Source organism: Anolis sagrei, chromosome 4, assembly GCF_037176765.1.
Source record: "Anolis sagrei isolate rAnoSag1 chromosome 4, rAnoSag1.mat, whole genome shotgun sequence".
Classification (NCBI taxonomy): Eukaryota; Metazoa; Chordata; class Lepidosauria; order Squamata; family Dactyloidae; genus Anolis; species Anolis sagrei.
The window spans coordinates 148,399,439-148,423,546 of record NC_090024.1 but is presented as its reverse complement, the minus strand read 5'-3'; the positions used below and the strand labels follow the sequence as shown (position 1 = coordinate 148,423,546).

General features: G+C 37.8%; 1 protein-coding gene across 2 annotated transcripts in view; it reads left to right on the top strand.

Moving 5' to 3' along the window:
• DPYD (dihydropyrimidine dehydrogenase) overlaps positions 1 to 24,108 on the top strand; it is a 594,355-nt gene that overhangs the window by 149,887 nt on the left and 420,360 nt on the right. For both annotated transcript variants that reach the window (XM_060773944.2, XM_060773945.2), the window contains exon 4: positions 22,767 to 22,854. In XM_060773944.2, coding sequence (XP_060629927.2) covers positions 22,767 to 22,854 — 88 coding nt within the window. The remainder of the gene's footprint in view (positions 1 to 22,766; positions 22,855 to 24,108) is intronic.

Genomic DNA, 24,108 nt, shown 5'->3' with positions numbered 1-24,108 from the left:
GGGGCTTTGCTGGGGGCCTGTACAGTTCAAACTACGCGTGGTGTCAAAAAATATCTCAAAGTACTGCTTCGTCTATTCAGTTTTTGCATTATAATTGGTCACAAGTGGCAACAACAGAAAGCTTTGTGATCCAAGTCATGAAATCTCAGAAATTCTTTAGTAAAAGCAATTGTTCTTTTGCCATGTTGAATTTATGGGTTAAAACAAAACCTTCATATATTTAAAAGGTGGTTTCTGGAGGAGTTCACAGATTTCTTGATCTGCTCTGTGCTGACCCCTGCAGTTTCCCTTCTGTTATTTATATTGCTGTCTTGGAAAGCCTTTTCAGTCTTGGCTTTTTGAATAATTTTCTTTTGAAGAAGAAAAGCAAAGCTAGAATAATCCCCTTTAACACCAACACAAATGTCAGAGAACACAAGGAAATGCCATCTATTTCTGATTTTCATAATATTCTAAAAAGAGATGTATTTCTTCCTTATGTATAAAAAGAAAATGGCAGGAATTCTGGAAGCGAAATATATGCTCATCTACTTTAGCAGATGATGCCAAATACCCCAACAAATGACAAATCCCATGATTTCATGTGATGGAGTGAAGTGGTGTGAAACAGCTGAGTACATATTGGGTTCCCCCCACCTTTTGGTTTTCTTTCAAACTGGTATGATATCTACTCACCTGAATACTTTGCAACAGCAGGAAAAGGTTATTTATTATTATTTATTTACAGTATTTATATACCGCCTTTCTCACCCCTGGGGGGGGGGGGGCTCAAAGCATTTTACATATAAATAATGGCAAAATTCAATGCTTTACATTGGACACCGATACAATGCCAATACAAACAATTACAATAGTAAAACCACAATTATATAAAACTCATAATTAAAACAATACATCAACATGCATTAAAACAGGTTCAGGTTCTTCTGTTGTCACATAAAAATCAATTCAGTTTAGGAAATAAAGTTTCCAAAGCATAGAAACTTTATTTAATATATTAAGAGTTGCTAACTCCTTACAACAGATGTTGTTAAATCTGAAGAATATGTGACTACACCATACATTTATTGATAAATCAATTCAAATATACCACTGGCTTCCATCCCATTTGTCAATATGCAACATCAATCCCTCTTGTATGAGTCTCTCCCCCCCCCCCCCCCAATTGTGTGCATGTAGAATGGCAATTGTACTCGATAGTAGTAACAACAACAACAACTTTAGTCTTATATCTGGTCTCCATCTCCCCGAAGGGACTTGGGCGGCTTACATGGGCACCAAGTCCAATATAAACAAGGTTACAAGGTTGGTATGCGGTTAAAAACATATAAAAAACAGCTACATAAGATAATAAGAGCCATAAATATAAAACATCATAAAACATAAACCAAGCAACAACCAACCAAAAGTTGGGAAAAGTGGGCATGTGCAGATTTGGGGCTAACAGGGCAGGACAAGGGTTAGTGAAAACGTAGGTTGTTGGGCTGGGGGCTGGGAATAAAGTGATGGAGATCCTACTAAAAGAGGGCTAGACAGAACTTGATCAGTACGGAACTATTGTTCAAAGGCACATTGGAACATCCAAGTCTTCAGGCCTTTCCGGAAGGTGGGCAAGGGGCGGAGGCTAATGTAATCTCCCTGGGGAGAGATCTTCTATCTCTAGTAGAAGAGGTATATTGACATATTTGGTTCTTCACCCCTGGAAACATGTTTAGGGTTAGTTGCAATAAGATATGAGGTAGCCAGGGAGGCAAACAGATTGTGTACAGGTAAAAATATATAGCTTGCATACATTTTAGTTAGGTTTCGTCATGGCACGTCAACTTGATGTTTCAGACTGATTAAAGAAGAAAGAAGAAAGAAATACATCGATCATTAAAATATTGAGTTTGGAAGAAGCCACATTTTCACTCTCTCCTATTCTCTTCTTCCATAAAATGTGCTTTAACTTTTTTGTGTATTGGATATTTATTTATTTTGGCCAACCTTTCAAATGTGCTCATGTCACAATTGTGCAATGAAGTTAGTATTTTTGAATGGCCATATTGTAAACAAATGGAAGTGTGTGTGTGTAAGAGTGTCGATCCCTTTCTAGTTACAGCTGTTCTTGTGAGTTTTTGGCAGCTTCAAAACTGTTGGTATATTTATGGAAGGGTAATTGGCTTAAATCATTTCCACCTCTGGGCAATATGAATCAAACCTTTATCCAGCCTGTAGATGAAGAATGTTTGAGATCCTTTTATGTGATTCGGCTCATAGATGAAGGTGAGGCTTTAAGAGAAGGGTGCACACTGCCTGCCTTCAACAGCCTTTCATCAAAACTATTTTGGCAAGGAGACAATTTCCTTTAGTTCTCTTGTCCTTTAGCTCCTTTATTTCATTTAGTTCTCTTGTCCTCGGGATGCTATTTCTTTGGATGCTGCATGAGGCTACTGTTAGTATTGGATGGAGGTCCTTTTAAAAAAATTATCTTAGCTTTAATACCGTGGAAAAGCATTCTGATGATGAAGATAATGATGATGATGATAATGATCATATGTTGCAATGAATTGAATCCATTGATTTCACTGTCCATTGGTTCAATCTGGAATATGGAATGCATCTTGCATTCTTGAGATTCTGGTGGTTCAGAATAAAGGAAAGCCTTTTTAACATAAAGAAGAGTTTTTCACTTTTGAAAAACCCGAGAGCTTCCTTTGCTCAATGCAGAGACCTTGAAGATTGAATTGTATTCCTGCTGCCGCTTCGGAGTGCCACCAAAGTTATTGATTTAAAACACGCATAGACATACGCTGCTATTTTGGTCCTTGTGTTTTGAGTTTCAACGTATCAAGCTGATTAGGGTGGGAAATCAGACATGGCAGTCTTGTAGTATACCTTGGATATGATCAGTTTGTAGGTTTAATATGATTTCCTATGGCAATTTGCTCCATGGCCAAATCAATTGCTGGAGGAAATCTGTTTGATTCCAGCGAGGATTTGTGATTTCCCTATGGAATGCCTTACACCTGAATATAAAGTAGACAGCCATTCATTTATCTTGCTTTTACGGACTGTTCAACAAGCCTTTGTCTCCTTACTAGAGCTGGAAAAAAGTACACAGCAAAATGAGATTTAAACTAATGTTAGTATGCCTCTGAGCTGCAGTTCCAGAAGAGTTTGGAGACAGCTAATGCTGACTCTCAATTCCTTGGGTTTTTAAATTTTTTGATGAAGAATTCAAAAAGTGTTCAAGACTGGTAAAGTGATTTTAATTATCCCCTATTTAATTTGTACTGGGCTGTGGGGTTCTGGAGACCTTATCAGGCAATATAGACTATAGTGTATAGTTCAAAGTCATATATTGATTCATGTTAAGAGAATATTTAATATTCCCTTATTGATTATGTAGCCTTTGTGTTACTTCTGGTGTACCTTTTGAAGGATTGGCAGTAAACTGTTGTGATAATGCCACACAAGGTTTGGAATGTCATTTCACTTTTTAAAGAAAATAAAATTAATTATATATGCCCCCTGCCCCCTGGTGGTGAAGTAGGTTAAACCGCTGAGCTGCTGTACTTGCTGACCAAAAGGTTGTCGGTTCAAATCCGGGGAGCAGGGTGAGCTCCTGCTGTTAGGCCCAGCTTCTGCCAACCTAGCAGTTCAAAAACATGCAAATGTGAGTAGATCAATAGGTATTGCTCCAGTGGGAAGGTAACAGCACTCCATGCAGTCATGCTGGCCACATGACCTTGGAGGTGTCTATGGACAATGCCAGCTCTTTGGCTTAGAAATGGAGATGAGCACTACCCCCCAGAGTCGGACATGACAAGACAATGTCAGGGAAAACCTTTACCTTTACCATATTAATTACAGTTACTGTGCTAAATTTCATTAGTTTATTATTATTACAATTGCAAGTTTTATTTTACTTTCTTATTTATTAAAAGGTAAAGGTTTCCCTGACATTAAGTCTAGTTGTTTCCAACTCTGTGGGGTGGTGCTCATCTCCATTTCTAAGCCAAAGGGCTGACGTTGTCCGTAGACACTTCCAAGTTCATGTGGCCAGCATGACTGCATTAAGTGCCATTATCTTCCCGCTGGAGTAAAACCTATTGATCTACTCACATTTGCATGTTTTGGAACTACTATGTGGGCAGAAGCTGGGGCTAATAGTGGGAGCTCACCCCTTTCTCCGGATTTGAACCGCCGACCTTTTGATAAGCAAGTTCAGCAGTTCAGCGGTTTAACCCACTTTGCCACTGGGGGCTCCATTAATTAGAACTAATCAATGTGGTTACTTTTAGTCCCTTGGTCCTTTCATTGAGCTGTGATTCTAAACATATCTAAGTAACCTGAAATAATTTGCCAGAAGAAAATGTATAACAATATGGCCAGATCTGTTGTGTGTGCTTCCAACGGTGACACCCAGAAAAGAATGCATAAATAAAATAAGCTTGACTATTTACATCTAAAACCCTGCGTTGGGGGCAAAAGACATTCTTGTTGTGTTCCTTCAGTTATTTCTGGCATGTGGTAATCCTAAGACTAATGTAAAATTGAGTTTCGGGAACGGGTTTGCCTTTGCCTTCTCCTGAAGCTGAGAAAGTGTTACCCAATGGATTGCAGTGGCTCGGTGGGGATTTAAACCCATTTTCCAGAATCTTAGACCAGTGCTCAAATCCACTACATCATGGTGGCTCTCTAAAAATGCATAGGATGGAAAGAAAAACCTAAAGAAATACAGTAGGACTCAAAAGTATGTTACTCCACAGAAAAGGTATATCAACAAAGCATGTCTCAGAGAATCTCTCTGCATATTTAACACGCTTTGAAGAATCATGTAAAAAGCACATTACAAAACATCAACTTGCATGTACCTACGGTACTATTGGTAGAAGAACTGGATTATATAGGCTTAAACATGGGCATCAGATAAAGATAGATAAGAACTGTATCCAGACCACATTCATTTGCATCTGTTGGTGATAAAGATGCACAGAGGAGGAGGAGGAAGACGAGGAGGAAGTAGAGGCAGTGATTCCTTTGTGGAGACCTCCTGTTTCAGCAAAATCATCTGACTTGGACAGGAAAAGGTAATTGTATCGCAACAATGAAAGCAAACCTTTCTAGGTTTTTGGTTCACAGATAGCATACCGTTTTTATTTTACATTATCACTAATATATCAGGCTTTGTCATAGCTCACAATGTTGGTAATAAGCTAGGTAACATTTTCTGTCAATGGAAATAATTGGAAATTGGCTCTTGGAGTTTGGTGCATTGTGAAGAGCAATACATCTTTGTAAACAGGTGACAAAGGAGGCAGTCTTTCTCTGGTACAGAATTATTTTGTGGCGGTAGTATTGCTCCCTTTCTGCCCCTCCCCAAACTGAGTCCTTAAGGAGTTTCATTGACATTAAGATAACCAGACAACAGGTGTCCCATATTTTTTAAAAATAATTTACACAGCATATGGGTCATAGCACATGCGGAATAATTTCTTCTCCCCTAAGCAGGGTAGGAATGATGCCTTGATATAAGTCAAAAGTCTTATAACACTTCTGGGAGAATAGACCATGGGAAAGAAGATTATTGTGTACTAGAAATGCTATAATAAAAACTGTCAGCTCTGTCAACCTATTCTGTCTAAGGTCTATAGAGGATTAAAAGGATATTGAACATCATGTAACAGCTGTCTCCTATGTAGAGGTGGCACTTTCATAGTGAGCTTTAACGTGATTTTTTTTTAAAGAAATGACTGTTAGGTTTGGTGTGCTTTGGACCATTGCTACAAACCTTCATCTATGGAATGCTGCACATGCCTTAAAAAATCACAATGACTTGATAATGAATGCAATATGGATATTATAGGTGTGTCTGCATGCATAAATATCTTTAGTATGCATATGTGTTATTTTTCCATTGGCAGAAATTGAAATAGCTACCTGTCCATTCTCTGTCTCTTCTTACTTAGGTAATCCCTTGTTGTCTGAGTAAGATTGTCCTCCAAGGACGGTGTCCTAGTGGTGGGTACATAGTTAACTGTGGAGTCCTATCCTTGACCGGCATGTTCTTCTGCAGTGGAGGCATCGGTTCCCAGGTGAAAGGCAGTCCTGGTCGGGGTTGGCTTGATGCGCCTTCCTCTTGGCACATTTCTCTCTTTCACCCTCCATTTGTGCTTCTTTAAATTCTATAGCACTGCTGGTCACAGCTCACCTCCAGCTAGCGCGCTCAAGGGCCAGGGCTTCCCAGTTTTCAGTGTCTATGCCACAGTTTTTAAGGCTGGCTTTGGGCCAATCTTTAAATCTCTTTTCCTGTCCTCCAACATTCAGTTTTCCATTCTTGAGTTCAGAGTAGAGTAACTGCTTTGGGAGACAGTGATCAGGCATTCAGACAACGTAGCCGGTCCAGCGAAATTGATGGTGGAGGACCCTCACTTCAGTGCTGGTGGTCTTTGCTTCTTCCAGCACGCTGACATTTGTCCGCCTGTCTTCCCAAGAGATTTGCAGGATTTTTCAAAGACAACATTGATGGAATTGTTCCAAAAGTTGCATGTGACGTCTGTAGATAGTCCACGTTTTGCAGGCATATAGTTGGTAGGACAATAGCTTTATAAACAAGCACTCTGCCTCTAGTTCTCTAGCTCTAGCTATCTGTACTGTCTTTGGTTCATCAGGAACTCCAAGAAGTATGCACAATGTACCCAGAATATATTCCATATAGGTTTCAACCAGGTATCTTTAGCTTTGGAAGGATACATTCATTATGTACCTTCAAATCATGTCCTAAAATCATTTTTGAACTGTTGTTATGCTTTTTAATGTGTTACATTTTAAACTATGTTGATCGGGCTTGGCACCATGTAAGCCGCCCCCAGTCCCTGTGAGGAGATGGATGCGGGGTACAAAATAAAGTTGTTGTTGTTGTTGTTGTTGATATTATTATTTTATCTTTGAATGTCAAAGAGGACTGAACTCCTATTAACTGAAGATACTGGAAATTGAAGCTTGAACATAATGTTCCAGTTAGTTTCATAAGTCTAAATATTATACAGAAAATCACATTCCAATGCTGATAGCATGACACATTTTGCCTAATGGCAAGTCAGCAGTGACATAACTACTGTTGAGTTTTTGGCAAATTTAATCAAAGCTATCACCACTCACTATCTAGTATATGTACTCCATATATGTAGTTAGACTGTTGTATTTGATCAAGACTACAGAAGTTAATAGCTTGTTTGGCATTAAACCCTCATACATGCATCAGCAGAAACAAATGGAAATGTTTTTGTTTTACCAACAGTGGAAACCCTTGAGCTCACTGATGTTCCAGTAGTCCTTCAGTTTTACTGTCCTGCTCCCCCTCTTCCAGACATGCTCAAAAGCCCTGAAACTAATGCCTTGCCACCTGTCTATGGCTTTGGCACTAGCTGATCACAAAGCATACCAAACACGGGGTGTCCTGATGCACATAATGGGCGAACATTACAGGCCAGCTGTTGTTCTAGCTTGAAAGCTAAGGGTCTGTGGAGTGCGTTTTCTGAGCACTACATTAAACCAATGTGAATTGTCTCTCTGCCATCTACTGCATTTATTGAGATGGTTGGAGAGAGAATGAAGAGAAGGTTATTTTTGGTGTGGCTGGTGTTCTGAAGGGAAGTAAAAATAGTCCTGCCTAATGTCTGTGTATCAGCCTTCAAGGAGGAGGTTTAATTTTAGACAGTCTCATATAATTCAAGTGTTAGGAGATGGAAGAAAGATAGAATTACAAGCATGGGTAAGTGTCTATGTGAATTAGAGTCCGTATGTAAGTGTAGTCCGGGAATTTTGAAGATCCAGTTGCTTAATGATAAACAACAATAATATTATGTAATAATAATAATAATAATAATTAATAATAATAATAATAATAATAATAGACAAAAGGTAAAGGCTTTCCTCTGACATAAAGTCTAGTCGTGTCCGACTCTGAGGGTTAGTGCTCATTTCCATTTCTAAGCCGAAGAGCCGGTGTTGTCCGTAGACACCTCCAAGGTCATGTGACCGGCATGACTGCATGGAACACCGTTAACTTCCTGCCAGAGCGGTACCTATTGATCTCACATTTGCATGTTTTCGAACTGCTAGGTTGCAGAAACTGGGGCTGACAGCAGAAGTTCGCAACGCTCCCTGGATTCAAACCTGTGACCTTTTGATTAGCAAGTTCAGCAGCTCAGTGTTTTCACCCACTGCGCCACTGGGGGCTCCTAATAATAATAATAATAATAATAATAATAATAATAATAATAACAACTTTATTTTTGTACCCCACCTCCATCTCCCCAAAAGGACTCGGGGTGTCTTACATATTATTGAATACATATTATGAATTTTGGCTATGACCCCAGGACTTGACGAAGCGGATTTTTAGTATAAGTATATGTTATGTTTGTATTGTCTGGTCTGTATTGTCGGAATTGATTGTACACTGTTCTTTTATGTTGCTGTTCACCGCCCCGAGTCGCCCTCGGGCTGAGAGGGGCGGTCAATAAATGCAAAAAATAAATAAATAAATAAATAAATTATTATTATTATTATTTATTAACTTTATTTGTACCCCACTAGCATCTCCCGCAGGACTCGATGCGGCTTACACAGGCCAGAGCCTCAAAACACAATACAATAAAACATAACACAATAATAAGCAAAGCAAATCAAAACAATCAAGCAAAATAACAACAATAACTACCTCAGGACACAATTAAAACTGGTTCGGCCGGCGCAATGGGGTACAGAGGTTAAAATGCTGAGATGGCAGGAGGAACATGGATTAAAAGGTGCGGTGTGCAGTAACATCGGTTGTGCTAAGGTGCTTCTAGGACTTGGGAAGGGGGAAGTTGGCACAAAGTGCCTAAAACAGAACACAAAATAAACACAGAGAACTCTGAGGACATTTTCGGAGCGGTAGTTTAAAAATAACATTTTCCATCTTACTCTGTAATTAATATAGATATAAAATAATCACAACAGTTACACAGTTATAAGTGCAATAATCAAGAATTGCAAATAACTGTAACAGCTACTCTCAGAGATAACACGTGCCATTTTAATTGGCCATGCAACTGTTTCACAACCATATGTCACAGGTTCATGAAAGGGCTGATTCTGAAACTTCATTTCACAAGTATCAGGAAAAAAAGGGGAATTATGTGAATAACATTGTAGCGGCTGCTACTACTGCTCTTGGATGATTTGGTGCATCAGTTAAATAATATCTTTCCTTTCTTATGGCTCCCACAATGTGCCAATCAAGTTGGTTATGTCTTTAGATCCAGCAAAAGGGATACTTTGGGATTCATTAGTTACACTTGTTCAGTTTTGAAACAACATAGACTTTTAAGTCGGCAGTGTGTACTGGTTCCATGGGGGGAGGGGAGGGGCACTATTAGAGATGAATTTACTGTAAGTTGTTCAGAGAAATTTCCATAATAGTAGGACATTTAATTGTTATAAATAATGGCCAAGCTCCTGTACTGGGAGACGTGTAGAAAAGTTTTTAAATGGTGGAAATATATCATATCTTCCTCCTACAGGAATCACTTTCATCCTGTATCCCTCCTCCAGAGTCATGTCGTAAGTAATGATACATTTCAGATAAATAAGAAGTGTTTATAACTGTAGAAGGAAGCATAGTGAGAATGCCATTTTCTAGGACCTCTGATAGATCCAGGAAATTGCCTTTATTGGTCTGCATCTGTAGAAATGTCTGTAATCACATAAGCAGACACAGTATCAGTTGTCCCAACTTTCTATCAGCTACTATATGGTCATGTGGGAAGGAAAGCAGACAGGAGGAAAATGGATTGACTGGGGTATTGGTCATTCCATGAGGCAGGAGGAGAATCCCAACCTCCACAATAACTTAGAATTACATCAGTGAATGGCATTAATAATATGTCAGGCAATAAGTAAATGTACAAGCAGGTCTGTAGCCGGGGGGGGGGGGGGGGGGGAGGGTTCACCCCCTCTCCATGGAAATGTGTCAGGTTTTTTAAAAAACTGGTTTACTCGTGAGTTTTAACTGGTTAACCAATTCATGAGTAAACCAGTTTGTTTTACTCTGATACATTTTGGGCGGGGAGGGGGATCAACCCCCCCTCCCTCTGACTATAAGCCTGTTAGGGAGTTGCTGAGTTACAAACATTCTACTTACAAATTACTCATAGTTTAGAATGGGGGTGAGACAACAGGAAGTGAGAGAAATCTACCCCTCGGAAGGGAAATTCACTCCTGGAAGACTTATCATGGGGAAAAGGTGTCTTCCCTGAAGCTTTACAATCAACCCCTTTTTCCATTAACAAGTCATTTTTTTTCAAAATCCAATTATCACAGGTACAGAAAGTGAGGTGGAATCTTCCGAACAAGGGCACAGACAGCAAAACAAACATCACAGGAGTGTTAACCCCAATGTTGTCCAAAGTATGTGTGTGTGTGTTTATAGTATAGCTGGAGTTACACTTAAAAATTTACCTGTTACAACTTACAAACAAATTCAACTTAAGAACAAACTTACGGAACCAATCTTGTTTGTAACTTGGGGACTGCTTGAATTGGAAATTGATATGGAGCCCATCTAGACTCAGGTGTGTGCACTCATTACAGTTTATTTGAAACATTGCAATCAGCCTCCCTTTTGGAGAGGTTTGGCATTTTATTCTAGCCCACCAATGGCACTACCTTTCCACAGTGGTGGGAGTGCATGCAAGAGTCATTGTTGATGGCAAAATTTTTAAAAAGCAGCAATTTCTCACTAAATAATAATAATAATAATAATAATTAAATTTTTTATTATTATTTACCTTATTTATATCTTGCCTTTCTCTATCCCAAAGGGTACTCAAGGTGGCTTACAAGTGGCACTTACATAGTGCCTCAAAACATACAATATTAACTTAAAAATAAATTGGATTAAAATTAATACATATTAAACATAATTAAATATATATGAATTTTTGATGCATTTAAAAGATTAAATATATTTTTACAGGCATTTTTAAATGCAGAGTAATCCAAATGCAGCATGGCACAGAATACATGCAAAAATGACATCAGATAGAAATAGAGTGATTTGCTCATCACTAATGTAGAATCATGTTTCCATTACTGGGGAAAAGTAATTTTCCTTTTCTCCTCTTAAAAATATATACTGGGATCATATGTATACCATATTGGAATTGAATACTTTCAGTATTTATTTTGGATCTGGATTCAAGCATGTAATAGTATTAAGTTAAAAAAAGTATACACATATTCATATGATATGAAAAATATTTTAGGTGAAACCTATGAGAAATACTATTAGCATTTACCTACTTGTTTAAACGTTTTGCACCATGTATTGTAATATGGCTTTCTGGTCAATGAATGATGCAATTTGATTCTTGAAATGTGAATTGACCAAATGTTCTGAGTACAGCCTACCCCCCTGGAAAATAATTGGATTTTCTAGAATCATGTTCATTTTCAGTATCATGATAGATCCATTATAAGGCATACACACTTAATATTTCTGTTCAGGTAATCAAATTAATTTGATTTGCTTGAATTCAGTGGACAGGTTTATTAGAAAAATCTAGAACATAGGGTATAATCATGGATAATATATTTTTGTTCATGCATTGTTATTCAGGTCAAATACATGCGGCACAAAGTACACTAAGTTACAGCTGCTTGCCGAGGTACAACATTAGATTAGTGACTTAATTTAACCCCTCAGAAATAGAAATATGAATTACACGTGTCTTGCAATTAAAGTGAAACCTCTGGCTTTGACTAAATAAATAAGGGATAGAAAGACCTGCTTTGTCCCCTCATCACCATATCTTGGAAAAAAATTACTTTTTTCCAGCCAAAGGCCTGTTTGAGTCCCATGCTCTGCTTTCCAGCACCAGCTGCCTCTAGGAAACTCACTAGAAGGGGACAAAGGTGAAAACTTTTTATTCACCCCCATCAACTGGTACTTGGCAGCCTGACTTACTTGCTCTACAAACCTTCTTAACTTATTATGTTTTATTTATTTGATTGGCTGGGTTTTGTTGTTGTTGTTTTTGTTGGCTTTTTTTTCCTTTGCTTACATGACTTATGAATACATTTGTGGTTAAAACTGACTTCTTATTAACTTTCGTTTTCTATAAAGTGTGCATTTATTGAGTCATTGTTTTCCTTTGCCTGACAATCAAGTTTCTTATTGCATAATCCCCAGTCCTAATATGCTGACCGATTCAAGAAATAGGTGTGTACCACAGTGAAATTGCTTAGGATTTCAGAGGCTAAACAGGATCAGACCAAGTTAGGATTTGCATTTTACATTACCAGGGGTCTCCAGTAAGGAAAGACTCATGATTGAAATCCTAGAGAACAACTGGGAGTCAGAATTGACAGTTGGGCTGGATGAACTCTGACTGATATTGTAAGGCTTCTTCCTACTTTCACAATACCTAGTTCAAAAAAAATCTCTTGCATCCTTCCATCATGGGATCTGCCCACCACCACCCTGCAATAACAACAACTACAATAATAATAATAATAATAATAATAATAATAATTCAGATGATTTATTGGAACTTGTGCCACAAATATCATCTGCCTGTGACAAAGAACTGTTGGGATCACAAGCCTGAAAAAGTTATAGAAAATGAACATGTCAAGCTACTCTGGGACTTCTGACTGACAGAGTTTTGGAGCACAATACTCCTGACCTCTCAATTGTGTTAACAAACCAAGTATGGATTGTCAATGTTGCAATCCCAGGTGACATCAGGATTGAAGAGGAACAACTGGAAAAGCTGATACGATATAAGGATTTAAAGATCGAGCTGCAAAGACTCTGGCACAAGCCAGTCATGGTGGTCCCAGTGGTGATTGGCACACTGGGTGCAGTGCCTGAAGTCCTTGGCCTGCACTTAAACACAATAGGCACTGACAAAATTACCATCTGTCAGCTGCAAAAGGCCACCCTACTTAGATCTGCATGCATTATTCACCAATACATCACACAGTCCTAGACACTTTGGAAGTGTTCCAACGTGTGATCCAATACAACAACCAGCAGAGTGATCTTGTTTGCTGTGAACTAATCTTTGTGTTTCAAATAATAGTAATAAATATTAATATTATTTATTTCTAACCCGTACCTCTCTTCCCATAGAGACTCAGGGCAGCTATGGCCAAAACTGAAGCAGTATCAATTAAGAAAATCTTGTATAATTGGCCAGACTGGGTCAAATCCCTGGTCCTCAGCAGAGATTTCTTGATTCTACCATTCTGAGCAGGAGCCTCCTCTTCCTGACACAGGTAGCTTTCTAAATCTTCGCACTGTGTCTTCATTTCCCTCTTTCTCATAATGCAGTGTATCTTTCCTATAAGAACATACAAACCAATATCTGAAGTTTGTGAACCTGCTTCCTGAATATCATACAGTCAAGTCACTTGCTCTTTCCCTTTCATTTCTTCATTAGTACTAACCCTTTTCACTGGCCAATAATGTCATGTACCTCTTTGCAAACATGATTTGTGACAGTTCAAAAACACCGCACAAAACAGCCTCAATGCACATTAGAGGTACTTCTGGTGATTCATGGTACCAATGAAATGAGAGGTCCTGTTTTCACAACACTGAAATGAGCCAAACAACAATATACAGATAGGTGGCTAATGCACGCTAATGTTTCCAGAATGTTTTAAAACTATATGATGTATCATTTAATTTAGTCTGCTTTGAGGTATTTTATACAGCTCCCCAAGAAATGCCCCAGATATGACCCCCAAAACAATGAACATAAGCATAAAAATATGAGATAAAATATTTCAAAAATATTCTATTATGAGAAACCATATATTCCAAAATAAAAACAAAGGTGCAAACTGTATTTTGGAAGGTGTATGTATCCAAGAGAGAACTCTGATGAGAACTGTGATATTTCTTGCCCTGTTATGACCCAAGGAAAGGATAGATTTTTTTCTTCCACACAGCTACAGGGCTTAGTAGGGAGGATATCACTGGCTAAATTATACTCTTGATACAACTGGCTAGCTTCAGTGCAGCTGCTATAGGGTTTCAAAGGCTGTTATCTCTTCAGGTATTTCTCCTCAGAAGTACCCCGAGCTTTAAGTCTCTAGATAGCACTAAAAAGGTCTCCGCATTGAACATCTCTGTGCTCGTTTTTATGGCAGTGCCGTAGGTTGTATTATTTGCAGTAGCTTCTCTCCACCTCCATTGATTTTAACTCTGGTGCACAAAAATTAGGATAGCGAGAGGCAATCCCTCAGGGAAGAGCATCTTTAGAACTAGAATGCCCTGCAGATAAAAACTTGAGAGAATGTGGGAACATGGGGAGCTGCAGAAAGAGAGAACCGAAAATCAGTAACAAGTGTCATTGTGTGTGATTTGGTCAGTGGAAAAGGCTGGAGATGAGTTAAAGATTGTACATTTTGAGACAGCAAATATCTAATTATTGAAATGACTTTTGAGAGGATTCCAATGTAAAAATGGAAACTGCTTTTCAATTTGTCAAATGTGGGCTGTTGAGAGAGAATAAGAAAGAACTGAACTTTTTTCCGAGATTTCCACAAACTTTAGTGACATCCTGGTTGACATATGCCCTATGGACTTATTCTCTGGTCATAAGAATATAATATGAGATTTTTAAGCTTATATTGTCTGTATTTAATAGTGACCAACAACAAGCTTGTGGGAAGCTCCAAACAGGTTGTATGACTAATAACCTGGTTATCTTTTTCAGCAGTTGGTTTGTACATATAGATTATTGCATCTGAAACTGAAGACAACATATAAGCACCATCACCAGTAGCCATGGATAGCCATATCACCCATGAATTTCTCTGATCACTTTTTAAGCCATCACTGATGGTACCAAACTGACACCTTTTTTGTTTTTCCCCCCTGAATCTCTTAACATTTGTTGATTGCAGTCCATATATGCATCAGTAAACAAGAAAAAATGAAAACTATTGTACACAATAATCCAGAATCCTATTATTTTGTAGGAATAGGATGTAGTGTCATCTTAAACTGTTATAAGTTGAAGTCAAAGAAAAGTCTTTCAAAAGTGCTGGTTTTCCACATTCACTAATATGCCCCAGAATTCTCTATAACTAGCTCTAGTGAAGTCCCACTTACACAAGCCTTCTCCTTTTTGGCCAATTGGAAATTAGTATATATGTTTTCACAATTGGAAAGAAGTTAACAATTAGAAAGCAAGTGAAATTAAACTTTGAAAGTAGCTGTATTTAAAAAAATGTATTGTTTTATGAATTGTAGAGCACTTTTCGAAATACGGGAGGTTATTAATAATAGACTTAGTTGTACTTTGTCTGTACTCTGGCTCTCTCTCTCTTTCACTGAGTCGTTCTACCAAACAGTTACACCACAGTATCTATTTGACAATGTGTGGCTCTGTTCAAAAGCAAACTGAAGAATTTGTGTTAGCAAGACTTTGGTGGTGCATGATTCCTCTTTAGCAGTGTGTGTACACACAGGAGTGATCACAGGGATATATTGTTGCACGCTGTGTCCTTTCTTGTTCCTTTCTGCCTGTCAAAATTTGAAAAAAACTGATATTTTAACATACTCTTCAACATTTCACAGATGAAAATAGGGGCACATAACTGAATTGGTAAGCAGTGTAGTAAAACAGCATCGTGGCATGGCCAGGGTTATACAAGTGAACAGTCAAAGTTATGACTGATGAAGAATCCTCATATGCTATTACAGAGATCTTTGAATTGATAAATATTGCCTTTATGGGAAAAAGAGAATAAGCTAAATTAATCAATCAAAAATACGTGAATAAAATAATAAAAGTAAAGACAACAACAACCAAACCTTATTTATATACCGCTCTATCTGCCTGAGGGGACTCAGAGTGGTTTCCAAGGAACATCATCAATACATACAGAGTAATCAACATAAACATAAAATTAACAAAGCAATATAAGCATAAAAAATCACAATAGCACATATGTATTTAAAATTTAAAATACAGACACACATGCACAGTTTTGCACAACGCATAGATTATGTTTTTAAAAAACTGTTACAATTTCTTGCAATTGAGCCAATTTCTTTTTATTGTAAAGGAGATGTGACTGACAAAATTAACAAGTTTCACTTACCACACAGATTAGACCCCCAAACATGGGGTTTTGTTGATATGGGAATCTTTTTTGCACTTCTTCCTGTCACTGTATCACTGCCTTATTTGAGTCACAGGCATCTCTGTCACAAAATTAGGGAAATAAAGTAAGGCAATGTAAAAAGTATAGAAGATTACAGAAACCAATAAAAAAAGATTTTGAGCCAAATCAGTGTGTAGATATGGGTGTAAAGCCTTTGCTTGAGAGAAAAAAAGGAGATTCTAGGGGCAGGGGCAGGATTCAAAAAGGAGATTCCAGGGGCAGGATTCAAAATGCAAGAAAGGAGAAAACCAGGGCAAAGATTACAGTAAACAAAGGAAGAAAAATCTTCAGCAAGCAAAATAGTGGAAGGAAAGCAAGAACACAGGACTGAAAGAAGAAGAAGAGAGGGTTGAGAATTGATTGCAGTGAAAGTTTTTTTCCATTGAATTTTCCTGCTCTTGAGATACAAGGTCAACTCTTCCTTCTGGCCTTGTTGGAAGAATTTTGTTTTTCTCCCACATGAATCCCACAAATAAACTCAAGCTATCTTCACTTGACTTACAAGCAGCTCCTGTTGCTGCAGGGAAAAGGAGAGAAACCACCAGAGCCATGTTGTGCAGGCAAACATTGGAGGGGAAGAAGGAGAACGTAAACCGGTAACAACATGAGGGGGGAATTGTAAACCATTCATGACAAACTTTGTAGTGAGGCTTGATCAGATCCCAAGGACAACTTGTATCTGTTTAGCAGAAACTATAGATACAATTCCTGCCAATAAAAATGAAATATTAGTGAGGATGACAATATTTTCCCATGTGTCTGCTAATACTAGCACACAACATCTTTGTTATAGAAGCTTTGTGATTACCAGTTTCTGTCTGAACATAATTCAGCTTTGTGTCCTGGATCTAAGCTAAACAAAAGACCGTATCTTCCCAGATGACCCTGCTGGTGGGCCTCTAGGAATGGACTGTATTACAAGAAAATGATTTTTCTTGGTATGTCATACTACCAGACTTTCATCTTTTGTTTTTATATGGTCATGTTGTAAACATTTTATTTCTAAAGATAGTTTAATGTATTGTATATGCATTAAAATCTGCATATGTAAAATCTACATTTTATCTTGCAAACTGCTAAAGGAATTACAAGGTACTGGGCCAGATGGACAAGTAGTATGATTTGATATAAGTCAGTTATGTCTATATTTCATTATCAAAGTCCAAGACAGCAATCTCAATTCTTTTCCTTATTCTTCTTCGTAGAAAGATACACCAACACAAATTTCTTTTGCCTATTCTTTTTCCTACTCCTTTCCAAAAGCAATATTTTGCTTATAATTGTCTCAGTGTTCTACTGAGAGATGACGATGATGATAATTTGTCATCCATTTTTGCAGCTCCATCAACTTGGTGCTTTACAAGTACAATAATACAAAAGCAATAGGTCTTGTCAGAACTGTACAATCATACACACACACAACGAAGGAAGGAAGGAATCAGTTATAACAATATAGAATGCAATTGTAAAACAAATTCAGATAAAATACAAAACTTAAATATAAGACAAAGTAATTAATGCTGTCAAAATATACAAGATTATAAAACAATTGAAAACTAAACATTCCAAAAGTATTGGAAAACAAGAAATTGAGATTCAAAAACAACAAGGGAAGGAGCAGTATGCAAATGTTCAGACAGGCAATTCATACAAGCTTATATACCGCATGTCTCATTTTTTTTTATCATGACATTCTTAATCAGGCTTTTATGCCTCTCTAATAAACACAAATTAATGACTTTGCATGAGAATCTATTGTGGATAAGTGTGTAGTTTTTCATTAAGTTTCTTCTCAGAAAGTAGAGCTGATAGGGAAAAACTGTTTCCATTTTAGAATTAACCAGTCAAATCTCCCCAGAAACAGATTTAACATTTTAGGCACCACAATGTGTGTTGGCTAGTGTATTAATAATAAGGAATGACTAAAAGGATTGGGTGTGTTTAGCTTGGGGAAGAGATGGCTACCCCATTTTAAAATTTGTTAGCTTGTTTAATATGTTTTTAGTACAATTAAATTATTTTTTAATGTTTTGGATTGTACTACCCTGTTTGCGTTATTTTTTTTTCTTGAACATCACCCTGAGATCTCATGGTATAGGGTAGGATATAAATATTATAAACACTGTAAAGAATCACTTAGGGGATTGAGTCTGTTTAGCTTGGAGAAGAGAAAGCTAAGAAGACTGTTTACACAGGCACAAAATACGGGGCTGCTCTGAAACATTGTTGCTTCGAACCAGTCCCTGATTCTGCCATGGTGTTGACATGTCTTCTCCTAAACTATGGTAGCAGTGAAAGTGGAGTTCATGGCTGAACTGGGCCACACTAAGTTCAGCCATGCTGGATAGTCACCCGTACCTTTGTCATTTTTCATAATTACAGCTCCAGAGACCTTCTGGCCACTGCTAATGTTTTTGCTAATGTCAACAAAGATGTCGTGTGATTTGGATAGGGGAGAGACACAGGAATGGGCAAAGTCCACATTACCTAACGCAGGACAGAACTGATTTTTTTCCTGATGTTGTGGACCAGATGTCCCGGTGCATCACGCGGATGCCCAAGAGCAACTGCTGCTGAAATTTGTGGCCCATATAGATGAGCTCTTAGTGGTGGCATAATAGCCATATTTGAATATTCGAAGAGAGGTTGTGTAGAAGATGTAATAAGTTTGTTTTCAACCCAGAAACCAAGACCCCAAGCTGGTTTTCCGCAGCTCCAGAGTCTAGAAAACTCTGTATTATAATGATAAGAAATAAGCTTCCATCTGAATGTTAGGAAAAAAAACATTCACTGTAAGAACTGTTCAATAGAAGAATAGATCAGTTCAGGGATGGTGCACTAGTATCCATCAACATAGATGGGTTGCAGGAATGACTGAGTTGTTGTAGGTTTTTCGGGCTGTATGGCCATGTTCTAGAAGCATTCTCTCCTGACATTTTGCCTGCATATGTGGCAAGCATCCTCAGAGGTTGTGAGGATACTTGCCACATATGCAGGCGAAACATCAGGAGAGAATGCTTCTACAACATAGCCATACAGCCTGAAAAATTTACAACAACCCAGTGATTCCGGCCATGAAAGCCTTCGACAACATGGTTGCAAGAATGCTTCAGTTTTGCATTTCTGCATGGCAGGGGGTAGACTAGATAGCCCTTTCCAGTCTGATGGAGCTATGAGTCTAAATAAATAAGTAAGTAAATAGTGAACAAGACAGTAAGATAAAGATTTGTGTATGACAGGTCTTTAAAAAAATATTGTGTTTTTTTTAAAATCAAGTATCTAACAGTGTAGTCAATTTGAAAAGTAGAAGAAGAAATGTATTTTTTTAAGTCGTGTTTGTGGGGATTTGTGTATAATTATGGTTTACAGCCATCATTCTTATGTTTCCTCCTAAATGCAGAACAAAAGCTGTGATTTTGCAGCCTATCAATCATTTAAAATCATTCAGGTAATGACGTCCTGGTATTCCCTTCTACTGTCTTTATTTTATGCCCCTTTCAATGGTTCTTTGGAATACTCTACCTTTTGCTGTTTTTCGTACAGTAAATGCACTCCGTAATATCAATTATGGCATGGTCAAAGGATAATTTATTGTCAAATAGAAAAAATAGGTCAACACTAATGTCACTTGATGATCAACCCCCCCAAGTTTAATAAAACATCTCACCAGCATGCATCCTGCACAGCGGTTGATATTTTATTACAACTGCAGTACCTGGGCTATAGCAGTAGTGTAATTACTGAGCTGTCAGAGTGATAAGTGGGATTAATGGCAGCCTGATGCACTTTAGTCTTCAGAGTGCTCTGAGAATTGGAAGATGGTGTTGTTATAAGAGTCTGTCTATACTGGCATATTCACGGCACTTCCACCCCAACCCCCCCTGCCCAGTGCCACAAATTCAAGTTTGCATTGCCCTGCCTCATTAACATTTGACATTTTCAACAGCTGTTATTTGTGAGCCAGCTCAATAATAAAAAAGAGAAATATGTTATTTGGTAAAAGATGCATAATCTACACACGTGCTATCCTGCCAAAATGGCTTCCTGGTCAATTCTTCACTTAGGACATTTATGTTGCATGCTTAAATTTAAAAGGTTATAGCTCTTGATTTAAGATTTGCTTTTCACGGTTTCCTAAGCTATTATAATTAAAATAGTTATTATTTAGTCAATTTCCGTAGTGTCAGAAGGTGTCAAAATTATTATTTTGTTATATGTGGCATCTTATTGGGCATTATTGATTGTTATTGAATGTTAAAAGTCATACCTTAACATGTTAAGAGGCCTGGCTTCTTTATGTTGCTGAACACTTTTCTAAAGCTATCCCTAAAACCCATCTTTCTCCAAGAAATATGACTGCAATACACTGCTTATAGTGTATTGCAGTCAATATGAAATCAAACATTATACTGTTTGATTTCATATTCCATTGCTTATCACTATACAAATGGTTTAGTGATTGTAAGGAGCCCCCGGTGGCGCAGTGAGTTAAAGCGCTGAGCTGCTTAACTTGTTGTCCAAAAGGCCACAGGTTTGAATCCAAGGAGCGGCATGAGCTCCTGCTGTTAGCCTCAGCTTCTGCCAACCTAGCAGTTCGAAAACATGCACATGTGAGTAGATCAATAGGTATCGTTCTGACAGGAAGGTAATGGTGCTCCATGCAGTCATGATGGCCACATGGCCTTGGAGGTGTCTATGGACAATGCTGGCTCTTCGGCTTAGAAATGGAGATGAGCACCAACCCCCAGAGTCGGACACGACGGGACTTAATGTCAGGGGAAAACCTTTACCTAAGAAATTATAGTATTCATTAAAAGTGTGTTCCATGAAGGTGAGTTAATGCTAACACACATTTAGTATTTCTTATCTGAAATGCATGAAACTAGAAGGGTTTTTTTCTCCTAGATTTTGGAATACTAAATTTAAACAAAAATTCATTTCTGTTTCATATGCATATTATACCCATAGCCCAACGGTAATTTTATTTGCAATATTGTTAATAATTTTTTACATGAAGCAAAGTTTGATTGAACCATCAGAAAACAAAAAGTATCACTATCTCAAGCACTTAGATGAACAGTTTTGAATTTCAGAATTCCAAATGCTCTACCTTTACTAATAAAATAATGTAAATGCATATCCTAAGGAATCCAAAATGAAAACTGGTTAACCTACTATGATCTCATGTTGGCATAACACATAAATTGAGCTTAGTGAATATTTATGTTTCTGTTGCCCTCTCCTTCTTAAGCACTGCCGTGGGTTTGGAAATATCTGTGTCCTCTTTTAGTCTAACCACTATTTGCTCTTTCATAAAAATCAGGAATGCTAATTAGTTTTAACTGTGGTTTGTTGAATCATAAACCACATCCTTAAATTGGCATGTTTAAACAAATTGCAGTCTAAACTAACTGACATCTAACATAGTGACAAATTGTGGCTACAATAAATTGTAACCGAATTCTTTGAATCCCTTGATTGATATAATAGATGGGAGTGAGGAGAGCGGGACGGGTTACGAGCCCATGCCCACTTTACACAATTGTTGTTAAGTGGCAAATATATATACTGCCTAAATTTGCTCTTTTTGCATCAGCTTTTAACTTTTGGGAAGCAACTGTTCTTCCCACTGGATGTAGGAGAATTACTGGATATATTATCTTATCTTAGGAGTCACCTTATGGATTGCATGTTGCTTTGGCGATCTCTCCCATTTGAAAGATAGGGAGATTTTTGAGCACTAAAAATACCATGATGGGCTTCAAAGGTATATGAGGGCAATTTTGCCAAATCTTTGATTCTCCCCTCCCAAGCTTTATGCCAAGAAAGTCCTTTTTAAAGGAGAAAATTAGCTAGAGGTTAACTTCAGTTTTTTCCAGTTTAGAATATTTCTTAAGGGCTTAAAACAATGGGGGGAGGGGGGCATAGCAATATTGTCCTCACACCATAGAGGCTATGGGAGCCATTATGAGTTTCAAAGCATTAAAATAATTTCAATTTTTTAAAAAATGTTAACATGTTTGATAGAGATCTGAAAAGCTGGTGGAGAATACAACTATAGAAAAGCCTAGGATTGAATTCTTCATTCAGTATTTGACTCTCTGCTGTTAAATTTAGCAAGAACTACAAAGCAAACTTAAGACGGTGGGGGCAGAGCAGAGGGGAGGAATGACTAGAGTGTGATTGCTGTTGGTTCAGTGAATACTGCCGGCGTTTTCTGCCAGCTAATTCAAAAGTTCTGGAGAGGAAGACTATGCCCTTACATAATCCAAGTCAAGCGCACCTGCCTTCAGGGAGTTGTCTTCTATGGGTGGGTTGGTTTTGGCTTTTGTCGGCTGAATGATCTAGTAGTGGCTGCCTTGGTTTACCTGTCTGTGTCATGGGAATAAAAGCGCTTCTCTCAGGAGCATTTTTGAATTGCTGCCCAAACGGTAAAGGATTATTAATTTTTAGATTGATTAGCTTCTGTCAGGTACATGGAAAAATCGTATGTTCTTGGCAGCACTTTGTGCTGTAAGTCGCTTTAACTCATTTACTTTCTTCCCCAGGTGCTTAAAGTGTGCAGATGCCCCCTGTCAGAAGAGCTGCCCAACTAATCTAGACATCAAGTCATTTATCACAAGCATTGCAAACAAGGTAAGAAAAAAAAAAGAGGAGGAAAAGGCAAAGGAATCGAGGTTGGCTCACCAAGTAAATTAAAGGCAAAAGCTACAATTGTGGTATTTCTTTTTGTATGATTGAATTACAGCACTTATCTTTCTGTGTAGCTTAATGAAATAATGTTTGGAGCAGCTATTATAAAATTTAGCAGACTTTTCCTAATTACATAATTATTCTTGCTACTTTCCTGTGGAGATATTGGGCAATAAGTACATAGCCAGTATGTACATTAAGTCTGTCTTTTCATCCTTTGCATGACTTTTGGCATAGGACAGACTTCTAAAATTGATATTATTTATTAAGAAATTAAGGTTTTTCTGGAGTAGATTCACTACAGAACTCAGTTAGGCCACTATAACTGCAGGCTATTTTCTCCATTTTATAATTTCTTGTCCACAGAGAGTTATGCTAATGTAAAAAAGCTAAATGCTTTGTGGAGCTTATGCCAGAACTGCCTACTGTTGGAAGAAAGCTGAGATTTCTACCTCTAATTTCATTTTTAGTCTACTTTAAAAAAAACAAAAACAAAAGCTTGACGTGGAAACCATTATGTAAAGAGAGTGTCATTTTTCTTCCAAAAGATTCCTTTAATTTAAAGGCTGTTTTGCTCTTGTTTAGTGGAAAAACCTAGTTATAAGAGAAATAATAAGTAGTGTATACTTCTGACAATGAGAAGGAGAAAAACTAGCAAAAAAGAGCACAGGAAAACACCCAGTTTGGTCCTTCCTGCACATATTTAAGTAGGGATAACTGGGAATTTTATTTTCATTCATTTCAATGAAGACATTTCCAAAAAATTGCAAACTTTCCCATACAGTACCAACTGTACTATTAAGTGGGAAAACTCCCCTAGACAACATACTTTGGGCATTGCAAAAATGGATCCAAAATTCACCCCTCCCCCCTTCACATCCTCAACCATGTAATGGGATAATTGAATAATTCACATGTTTTCTGTTTCCTCTGAATACAGAAAACTTTCACTTCAAACCATTGCCCAAGGCCTGGACAAGTATAGTGCCAAAGCTGAGGACAAGGCAATCATCTTCTAGTATGTTAACTTCCCTGATGGCTAATGCACTCATAGGGCATTTTAAATGTGTTTCTGGGAGAGGACAGGGAGCAAAGAGTTTAGGGAGAGGACCCAATATGTAAGTTCTTGTTCCACATTAGTGAGCTTCCCATCCATTTCTGGTCATTTTCTCGTTAAAAAGGAGTCAATATGACTCT